At 44.5% G+C, this 10,947-nt stretch overlaps 1 protein-coding gene across 1 annotated transcript in view; it reads left to right on the top strand.

Annotated features, from left to right (window-relative positions):
• LOC102496342 (deleted in malignant brain tumors 1 protein) overlaps positions 1–8,596 on the top strand; it is a 43,962-nt gene extending 35,366 nt beyond the window's left edge. Inside the window, exons 25-29 of the mRNA XM_027770128.1 lie at positions 1–163; positions 2,288–2,320; positions 2,804–2,979; positions 5,787–6,169; positions 7,937–8,596. The exon at positions 1–163 is cut by the window's left edge and continues 1 nt beyond it. Of these exons, the coding sequence (XP_027625929.1) occupies positions 1–163; positions 2,288–2,320; positions 2,804–2,979; positions 5,787–6,169; positions 7,937–8,228 (1,047 nt within the window). The 3' untranslated portion in view covers positions 8,229–8,596. The remainder of the gene's footprint in view (positions 164–2,287; positions 2,321–2,803; positions 2,980–5,786; positions 6,170–7,936) is intronic.
• Positions 8,597–10,947: the final 2,351 nt, after the last annotated feature.

Below are 10,947 nucleotides of genomic sequence, written 5' to 3'. Positions count from 1 at the left end.
CTGGGCGCCCCGGGGCGCAGCCGCTTCGGCCCGGGCACCGGGCCCATCCTGCTGGACGACGTACGCTGCGCCGGCACCGAGGACGCGCTGGAGCGCTGCGCTCACCGCGAATGGGCTCTGCACAACTGCCGGCACCTCGAGGACGCGGGCGTGGTCTGCGCAGGTACCCCACCTCTTGAATCCCCACCCCGCACCTGGTCCCAAGCCTGGGAGTGTCCGGAGGCTCCGCCCCGTGGACCACGCTCTGAGGAATGCCTTTCAGTCTGGAAGCATTTCTAAGATCAAAATTGGGCTCAACCAGAAATACCAGGTTTGGACAAGGCTCCAGACCCTAGGATAAGGAGGGCGTATTTGTGTATTCGTTAGTCATCCAGCCTTGGGCGTTGAATAATCAGTTTTTTCTAATTCCAACTCAGCACACTATTTGTTTTGAGATTTAGCTACAAGATTATGAGGTTAAAGGAAGGCGCGACTGTAATAAAATGATTTAGGACATAGAGCCTGCTGCTGTCAAACTACAGCTTGTCCAGTCCTCTTTGTAATCTCTGGAGAGGCTTCAAGGACAAAATCCAGGCTGGACAATCTTTTTCACCTGACCAAACCCTCAGAAATCAGAAAGACCCCACAATGTTTCAATTCCTTTTTTTTTTTTCTTTTTGAGAGGGTTTTTACTATAGGGCACATGTGCTCGCCAGAAAGAAAGAGACAGAGAGGAAAAAAGGGAGAAATCACCGCCCCCACCAGCATGAGTTTAAGCCACCGGGTCTGGGGCTTGAACCAAGGTTTACTACATGGGAGCCCAGCGACATAGCCATTATACCAACTGCTGGTCCCACAATGTCCCAATTCTAATGTTCCTTTCATCCAAAATTTAGCCTTTACTTTAACTGGAATTTATTTTATTATCACCCAGAATCTGTCTTGGCATTCTGACTTCTGTAGGTTGTCTATCTTCTGTGTTGAGTAGTACTTCCTTACATTTGTTCTAAGTTGACCCATGTAAATCTCAAGGAGTTTTGGAATTCTAAGATTTGGGGAACAAAACTGAGTTCAATTTTGTCTGTTTCATTCTTAGTTTCTTCAGGTAAGTCAAAACAATTGCACCATCGCTTTCACTTTTATCTAGGTGTTACCTTGTTTTTCACAGACAGGGGGCCCAAATAGAATAGAAATACTGCTGGAGTCCCATGAACACAAACATTTATCACACAGAGAGCCGAGTAGTTTGAGTCTGTGCTGGGTCATGGGGTTCTTACCTTCCAGATCCTCATTTAATTGTGTCTGTTCCTAGTTCTGGCCATCTCTAGTATTATCAGGGTACCACCTCTAAATGACAGTCCATTTCCATCCTCGGATTATATGCCAAAGGGTTTCCTTTTCACTGAGCACAGTGTCCAAAAGACCAGTGGTCTGGAGTCTGGGGCATCTGAAGGGGTTGAGCGACTGTGGCTGATTATACTGAATGGGCTGGGCCTTGCTTCTGAGTTGAAGAAATCTTTAACAGCTGCAAACTCATCTTTCCCAGCCTGACGTTCCAAGCATATGGGGAGCGACATAGCCAGAATTCATATAAGGGGTCTTCAAAAAGCTCATGGGAAATATGTATTATGAAATAACTGTTGCATAGATTTCAACTTTTTGCATCAAAATAAACTCATACTTTAATTCCATTTTTCTTTTTAATCTGCTAAAGAGACCACATGAGAAAGCATCTTCCATATGATGGCCACACTATAATCCCTTCTCCACTTCTTTATTTTTTAAAATCTATTTGTTCTGATTTTTTTATAAGCCACTGGGTCTGGGACTCCAACCACAGTCAATGAGAATCCAGCACCTTAACCACTACTCCACCTGCTGGCCCCTCTTCTTTTGGGATTTTGGGCACACATGCCGGTTGTATTTTTTTAAGCCTTAACCACCATGCCACTGACTGGTTCTAATTTTCCGCAAACTTTTTGAAGTCCCCTTGTATATGTGGTGTGTTTATATCCTCCAAGTCCTGTATTTACTACTCTCTTACTCCAGCAAATCTTGGTGTTGATGATATCTGTATTCTAAACATTACTTCACACATAGCAGAATCCTGCTCCATTGGGCCCTGAGCCCAGTTTTCCTTGGTTTCCTTTCCATGTTCTGGAATATTTTCATGCCATTGTACTCCAGTTTTCATAGCTAAATCAAACAGCCCATTTATCTACACTGCATGTCTACTGCAGGCTGCATCATGCTCCTCCAGTGTTCCAGCGTTCCTGACATTTGTTTTTTATCTTTCTTTTCTTACCAGGTCCAGCTGACTCTGTCGTACCCACAGACAATGGTAAACTCTTCACCACTCTTAGAGTCTGAATATGAGGCTGCTGAAAGGGGAAGCTTAGAGAGCCATCAAATGGAGAAGAGAGAACAGGCATGAGGTGGGGGGCAGCTTCTATGTTTCCACTAGCTGGGCTTCAGGAGGTTGAGGAAGAAATCTCTTTGTACCCAGGTCCCCTGTCCCTTTGCTTCCACTCTGGTTTACCAACTTACAGAGGCCCCAGTAAGCACATGTTCAGGCTCAGGAGTTCTCAACGTGGGCTGCAGGTAGGATTCCCCATGAATGTGGTATGACTGCGAAGCCTTTTTGGAAAATTGTGGATATAAAGTCCATGAAAGTCAAGTCAGGGGTAGAGGTAAGGAACTGAGCCAACCCCAGCCCAGGGCTTTGTCCTTTGCTCTTATAAAGTAGACATACACCCACATCTCTGAGTTGTATATCCAGCATACTAGGTTCTCTTGGTGAGGATCTATCCTCCCTCTCCTGCAGCCCAGCTCTCCTGCTTGCCTCACCTCTTCCAAGCCGTCATTGACCGAGGCTATCTCCGGAGGCTGGGATACTCCTCCTGGGACGTCCATTTAAATGACAAGCTGTGCCGTCCCCGAGTCACAGGGCAGTACCTGATCTTCAGCATTCCCTATGGACGCTGTGGCACTTTCCAGCGGGTAAGAAACTGACAAGGTGGTGGTACCCTCCTGTGCATGGTGGCCAGGGAGATGGGTTTGGAAAATTCAATCACCTATTAAATAACTGCGTAGGGACAGAGGAGAGTCATAAGCCATGACTTCATTTCTGAATTTGGTGATACCTCAAATAGCTCACTCATTTATCTGAAACTTTTCTTCCTTTTGAGAATTTGGGATACACAATAAGAAGTGTTGCGTACTGATGGACTGATGATATGTAGGTGGATAGTTGGATGGACTGATAATATTTTCTTAGCTAGGAAAGCAAAGCAGTTTTCTCAACATACTTCATACACGTGGACACACACACGCACACATACATGCACACTCACACATATAATGCTAGAAGGCTCATGCACATAAATGAGTGTGAGAGGAAAAGAGAGGAAGTACTCCTTGCCCAACAGGGTCTGGTCATACAATAATCCCTTTTCCTGCAATTCTCCAACCTGTCAGGACCCTGGATATGCATGTGTGATCTTAAATTGCTGGGGCCGGCTGGGACTTGAACCCGTGACCATGCAGCTTCCCCTGTGCAGCACCCAACCACTGTGCTATCGGGCCAGCCCCACATTCTTTTTGATCTAGAAAACAAATGTGTAGAACATTTATGAATATTATATATATACACATATATGTGTGTGTGTGTGTGTGTGTGTATATAATCTTAACCACCTACTTATTTCATAAAGCAGTATACAAAAAAATATAGGAAAAATATGTACCATGACATCTTTTTTCTCAGTATATTTCCCAGTGTAATATATTGCAAAGCACATATTCTTCCCCATCTTCTTCCTCTTTTCTTTCACTGCCCTGTTTAGACACACATACACGGAAGAATACTTTGACATTGTTGGAGGTTGAATTAATTCACATTTGGCCTTTTATTTGGTTATGTAGACAGTAGTCATTCTTACTCTCTTTGATCTGAAAATTCAGTTTGAAATTTTTTTGTATCTAAGAGATTTCTGCCCCTGCAGGCATGCTGGATGCTCCCTGTGTCTGGGAGGAGAGTAGTCCCTAAAAGGCCATTGGAAAAGACCCTGTAAATGTCCTCTCTGTCCTGGTTGGCCCAGCTCCCCTTGAAAGCCTTCCATGGGCTGACCACAATGCTGAAGCCAGAGGACATAGCAGGGTCAGGAACCATGTGGGGTGACAGCCAGTCCCAGACCACCCATGAGGAAAACATTGCCACAAAACGATCCTCCATCTGATTAGTCTGTGAATGAGCTTCCCTCTAGGTACTGAGGGTGCCAAAGCCACAACACTGACAAGGTCATCTCCAAGGATCTTACATTCAGGAAAAGAGAGAAGGCATTGAACCAACACAAAGGGGAGTCCTTTTTGTAGTCAAAGGGTTAAAAGGTAATGAAACAAGGAAGGAGGTGGAAAAGGACTTGGAGTGAACAGGAAACCACTTTGAATAGGGTTGGTGGATAAAGAGAGGATTGCCTAGACAGTAAGATGAAGTAGTCAGGGAAACAGTAGTGCTCCATGCAGGGATTGGCAGCGAGCTTGGGGGCGTTGAGGAAGAGACTCGGGGCTGGGAAGCCCAGGTTCAGAAGTGGGTGGGACCAGCAGTTAGCGTAATGGCTATGTTGCTGGACTCCCATGTAGTCAACTGAGGTTCAAGTCCTGGACCTGGTGTTTTAAACTAATGCCAGGCGCATGTGCATGTGTGCCCAAGATCCCAAGAGGAGAAAGGAGGAGAAAGGATTGTGGTGTGGTCATCCTCCCTGGGGGGTGATTTCTCGTTTTCTGTCTCTCTGTCTCTCTCTGTCTTTCTGGAGAGCGCACGCACCCTATAGAAAAAAAAAAAAAAAAAGCTCTCCAAAAAAAAAAGAAAGTGGAGTAGAACCAGGTGACTGAGAAGTCCACTTTTTGTTCTAAGCTGTGCCTTTTCAAGGACAGCAGTATCACCCTCAAGAGGGAGATAGCTATTGGTTCTTAGAGGGAAAAAAAAATCAAAATAATTAAAAATGTTATGGATAAAGCACAGATATGCCTGTAGAACATAAGCAGTGTATCTGTTGTATTAAAATTTTATAAAATGTCATAGAAGCAGGGGAAAGGACAGGATGGGTGATAAAGAAAATGTCTCTAAAGGCTCCTAGGAGAGCAATAATTGGGAAAAAAGATTGAGAGACACTAGTCTAGAGAAGTCCCTGGGGAGTTCTAAGGCAGAATGCTGCAGGACATGACTCACACAAGCTGGGGCTCCTTGAACAAACGTCCCTAGACAGGCCTATCCTCTGGGCATCTACCCAGGGGTATGGGAAGGAGACAGTGAGAAGCAGTGCCCGTCAGCCCTCAGCACCCCTACAGGCCCTGCAAGTCACGTTGGAGTGAAAGCCAGCGGGGCCTGGCCCACAGCTCACCTGTAACCAGACTGGTCTAGAGTCAAGGGAAGCAAAGAGACTAAAGAGAGGATGAAAGTCCCAGTGGAAGATGGCCTATGAGTGCCTGAAGGAATAGAATGTGTGGACGAATCTGACAGGAAGGGAGCTACATGTAGCCAGCATGGATATAGCACCCAGCTCATAGCACCACCGCTTGGAAATCACAGGAGGGTAGAGAGTTCATACTCACCCTCTGGGGCTGCATGCACCTGCAATCATGCCACCCCCCCCCCCATGCAGTTAAGTACCACAGAGGCCTGATCAGGGTGTTCCTGCCCTCCAGCACTTCAGCAAGCTGGCACCAAGTGGGGTAGAAAAGAGAGGTCTCTGCTCATGAAGGCAGGCCCAGAATGCTGGCCACCAACTTTACTCTCGTCCTCACAGGAACACCTGGGCTCCCTCAGCTACTCCAACTCCATCAGAGGACGAATCCGGGGCCATCCTGGTCGCGTCATTGTACGGCATAAGGTGCCCCAGCTGAAGTTCACTTGCAGGGTGAATGGTCCATCCTCAGTTGAAGTCGTTCATGGGGCCAACATCCCGAAGGCGGGTGCCAGTTATGATGTGTCTGTATCATTCCTCCTGTCTCCTGAGTCCGAGGATGAGGGGGGCATGGCGCCATACTATGCCAGCCAGAAGAAAGAGGTCTTCCTCCAGGCCACCCTCCACAGTCCTGATCCCAACCTCAGGCTCTTTGTGGACACCTGTGTGGCTTCTCCAGATCCCCATGATTTTACTACTGTCAAGTACGAATTGATCCAGCAGGGGTAAGGAAAATGGAAGACCCTCTTAGGGTGCCTGTTACACTCATACACCATTCCTTTAGGGATTCTGTGGCTTCTGAACTGATAATCCTCAGTTAGAATATTGTGCAAAAGAGTTCTCCTGGGGCCCCAGAGGCAGAGTAGGAGCCCTCTTCATCACTCTGATTCCCCTGGGGAAAAAATAGTTATTGGCAGCAAAGCGAGCCCTCCTTGAATCCCCGAAGAGTCTAGCAGAGCCCTTGCTGCCCTCCATCCCACGCCTTGCCCTCCTAGTCCATCATGCCACCACCTCTCTTCTCTACACCTCTCTTCTCTTTTCTCTTCTCTTCTCTTCTCTTCTCTTCTCTTCTCTTCTCTTCTCTTCTCTTCTTCTCTTCTCTTCTCTTTTCTCTTCTCTTGTAGTTTTATGACTATATTAGACTCCCCATTCACGATCCTGGCCCTCGGGCAATTGGCCTACACTGAGGAGCTGGTGATTTGTCCCAAGCCAAGCTCTTAGTTATGGCTATGAGATTTATTCTGGCTGCTTTGGCTTACCAAATGACTTGCCAAGTTAAAACTCTGGCAAGTTGTTTGCCTTCAGACCCCTTTTGTCCTGTAACGAGGGCAAAATGCTATGGCTGGGCAATTGGCAACCTCTTCAAAAACACCAAAAACCCATTGCTTACTTAGTGGCAGTTTTAGAGAGGGGAGACCCACAGCAGTGGAAAGCCCATGAGAGGAACTACAATTCCTGTTTCCAAAAGATGGTGCGAGCCTGGGCGCAAGAGGTGCCCAGAAGTGGCACAGAACTGCACTGAGTCACAGAGTGGGGCAGCTCTTTCCTTTCTACCCCCCTTTAAATGTATCAGGGCAAGAAGTTTAGTTTGGTGCCATAATTTAACAAGCAACAGGGCTGGCAGGTGGCATGGTGGCTAAAGTCGCTAGACTCCCACATGACTGACTAAGGGTAGAGTCCCGGACCTGGCGGCTTGCTTTCTCATTTTCTCTCTCTCTCTTTCACTCTGTCTCACTCTGGTCAAATTAAAAAATAATAATGATAAATTAAATAAAAGAAATAATTCTTTAAAAAACAAAAATAATTCAATAAGCAATATGTTCTTTCACTTGCTTTAGGGTTAATTTACTCTTCTTTCTCTTGTTTTCAAAACGAAAGTTGATTGATTTTAGATTTATCCATTTCTAATAAATGCATTTAATGCTATAAATTTCCCTGTAAGCACTATTTAGCTGCACCCCACAAATTTTGCTAAACCATGTATACATTCATTTTTTTACTTAGTTCAAAATATTTTTTAAATTCCTCTAGAGGCTTCTTTGATCCACCAGTTACTTAGAAGGGTGTTTTTTAATTTCCAAATATTTGGGAATTTTTCAGTAATGTTTCTGTCATTAATTTATAGTTTAACTCCATTTGTGATTAAAAAGTATATCTTATGTGATTTATATTATTAAATAATCTAACCACGTTTAGTCTCCTTATGACAAAATAAAGTAGCCTTCTGAAAACAAGAGGTCTAGCTAGAATTTAATTACTTTTCTGTTTTTATTGAGTAAATCTTCCAGGTTCCTTCTATTTCTTGCCAAGAAGAGTGGTTTTCCACCTGTGTTAGCATTGTGAAGTTTCTTGAGAAAGAAAAGGAGTTGGTAGTATGAAGAATTCCATTTGGAATTCAGAAATCTGGGTCCAAGTTTGATTATTTGAGTCAGAGTGAATCCACACCATGCTTTAAGTTAATCTTTTTGGTCTGGGGTTTTTCTTCCCACCAGGTGCATTAAAGACAAGACCTATGTCAATCTCCACTCCAGCCAAAAGAATGTGGCCCAGTTCAAGTTCAACGCCTTCAGCTTTCTTGACAGCTACGACGTGGTCTATCTGCAGTGTAAGGTTGCCGTGTGCAAAGTGGGGGACTCCTCTTCTCGCTGCTCCCAGGGCTGTGCAGGGCGGAACAGAAGAGATGTGAGCCCCATGGACACCAAGGAAGAGCAGACTGAGCATTTCCAAATGGTGGGGCCACTGGCTATCCACAAAGTGACTGGTCAGAGCATGACTCTTCCATGATTTCTCCAGTTTTCACATAAATCTATTAGGAATTAGGAAGCAGAGTCTATTTTTCTTCAGTAAAGTAGTGTCTGACAATTCAGAAGTTACCTGTGTAGAGATGGTAAAAGAAACTGCTAGAGGGCATTGCTTCTCTCGGGTTTGTTACTAAATAAATCTCTCATTACTGAACTTATAAGGCAGTTGCTCTCTTTGGTGGCTAGAAATGCTGTGCTTTCTAAGTCTTCACTATCAGGAACTCGATTGTTACTTTAAAATGTACAAAATGTTTAAAAGAGCAGGGTTATTTCCCTGTATTCCAATTGAAGAATTCTTATTTAAAATTTGATTCTTTAATGTTCATTCAGATGCTAGTAGGGAGAGCTCTGATTCTTTCTGGTAGTGCAAGAATTTATTTTGAAATCTTGCCAAGAGTCTTATAAAAAATAAACCGTCAGGAAGCCACTGCCCCCACCCCCGCTTTTTTTAACTCTAATAAACTGGTCGGTTGAGTCAAATATGTTGTTTACTCATCAGAACTAGCTTTGTTTTGTTTCAATGGGAATAAATTGGATCCAGCTAATTGGGTTTGGGCTATGGCTTGCAAATGAGAGAGACGGAAACACAGTCCAAGAACCACCTGTGGTGTTTGCTCTTTGAGCTGCCAGGTGCCCAGGTGGTCATGTTCTCAGCCATTTCTCAGATCCTCAGAGCACTCAGGGAAATCTGAAAAGTACACAGAAAACCTGAACCGCAAACAAGGAAAGATTAGCATAGTCCAGCATTCTCTTAGGAGGGCCGCACCCACTTCAATCTTCCTTTCCACTTTAACAGAAAGAGGCCTGCCCTAGCCTCACTACCCTAACAGGTGTCTTTAAAGGAATGGACTTGAACATAGGGGTTTTTGTCTTTTTTTTTGGTCAAGAAATATTCACTAGCATTATTTAAAATATGAGTCCCTGTCTTTAAGAAATTCTTTGGTCTTCATCAGTAAATAGCAACTACAAGATGAAATTACTGTCAAGTCCCCAAAAGAGGAGAGCATTATTTGGTGAGTCTGGGAGATCACCCGGAGGTCTTGAGAGGTAAAAAAAATCTAACAAATGACCCAGAGTGGCCTTGCCTTTAAGAGTATCTGCTTTACTGAAAACATGGCAATTCCATGTTGTAAAAGCTCAACAATATGCCAACTTCACAGACTGTTGTCTTGGTAAAAATACAATGTTGATATTTATTTTGATGAAAGTGCCCTGCTTACTCATAGAAGTTGAGGAAATGTGATTACTGGGAGTTTGGTAAAGACATCTTTAATTAGAGTTAATTATTTGTCACTGAGTAGCTTCAGCTTCTGTCACATGAAGCAATGATTTTTAGCATCAGGTGTCTATTTCATGTAAATACCTTAAATGAATAAAGGGGTGTTTTCAAATGATTGTGAGCTCCAGGGGTGTCTCAGTTCAAAATTCTGCCTGTCCATTAACTGTACCTATCTATAGAATGAGGAGGAGGCCAACAGTGACCCAAACCTAGCGTTTCATAGCTTTTAACACATCCTTAATGCAGAAGGTGTTGACAATGGAAAAAAAAAATAGCAAATAGATAAATATCTAAATGAACTTCCAGATCAGTTCTTTTTAATATGTTTTAGGGGACCAATCCAGAAAGTGGTACTCTCCAAAAGCAATCTAGATGATTCTTGGGCACAGTGATGTTTGAAAGTCATGCCTACTGTTCAGTGTTCCACGCCTCATGGTCAAAACACGTACCAGGGAGAAGCCTGCCATCAGAAAGCATCGAGGGTGCAGACAAAAAAGACCCAAGAAAAGCCTGTTCTCTTTACTCAAAGGACCAGCAAAGGGCCAACCTAGCAAGACAGAAAATTTCTGGACTGGGACCACAGATGGCATAATGGTTGCATCACTGGACTCCCATGTAATCGACTGTGGTTCAAGTCCTGGACCCAGCAGCTTGAAACACATGGGGCATTTGTGCATGCATGCTCAAGATCCTGAGAGGAGACTGGAGAAGGGATTGCAGCATGACCATCCCCCGGGGGGCAATTTCTCACTTTCTGTTTCTCTGTCTCTCTGCATCTCTCTTTGTCTCCCTGGTGAGCACATGCTCCCTTATAGCAAAAATCTCTAAAAAAAAAAAAAAAAGGAAGAAAAAGAAAACTGTCCTACACCAGGCAAACACCCACAGGAAACACTGGGGCTCCACATGCACCGCTGCCAGCAAACACTGAGTGGAGAGCCAGGACTCTATCCTTCACCCAGTACCGCTTCCCTCTTTTCTGACCTCAACAGAGTAGTACCCAAAAAGGCAAAATGGAAACTGGGAAGTTCATCACCTCTGGGCATTAGTAAGGCCCTCACGTGCACACCCCACATCAGGCACAGATCAGGTAGCGAGCCGGGACTTGCACTTTCCATCCTACTTGGAAGGAATGGGGTACCCCTTTAATTCTGCACTAGTCAGAGGAGGCCCAGGGCAGTGCCAGGACTTTCACCCCTGCCCAGCAGTAACAAAGTGACTCTACCACCTCAGATAAGCAGACCATGTGGGTAGCCTGGGTTCCACCCCACTTTGCCCCTCTGGTTTGTACATGCCTTGCATGATATTGTCCAGTCCATTTTTTAATTAAAATTATTTCATTTTCTTCATTATTATTATTATTATTTTAATTTTTGCTACAGGGCACATGTGTTTGAGAGAGAGAGAGAAAGCAAGCAACCAGGTC

This window comes from Tupaia chinensis, unplaced genomic scaffold (assembly GCF_000334495.1).
Source record: "Tupaia chinensis unplaced genomic scaffold, TupChi_1.0 Scaffold000113_1, whole genome shotgun sequence".
NCBI lineage: Eukaryota > Metazoa > Chordata > Mammalia > Scandentia > Tupaiidae > Tupaia > Tupaia belangeri.
Note: the sequence above shows the minus strand (reverse complement) of the source record. Positions and strands in the feature narration are given on the sequence as shown.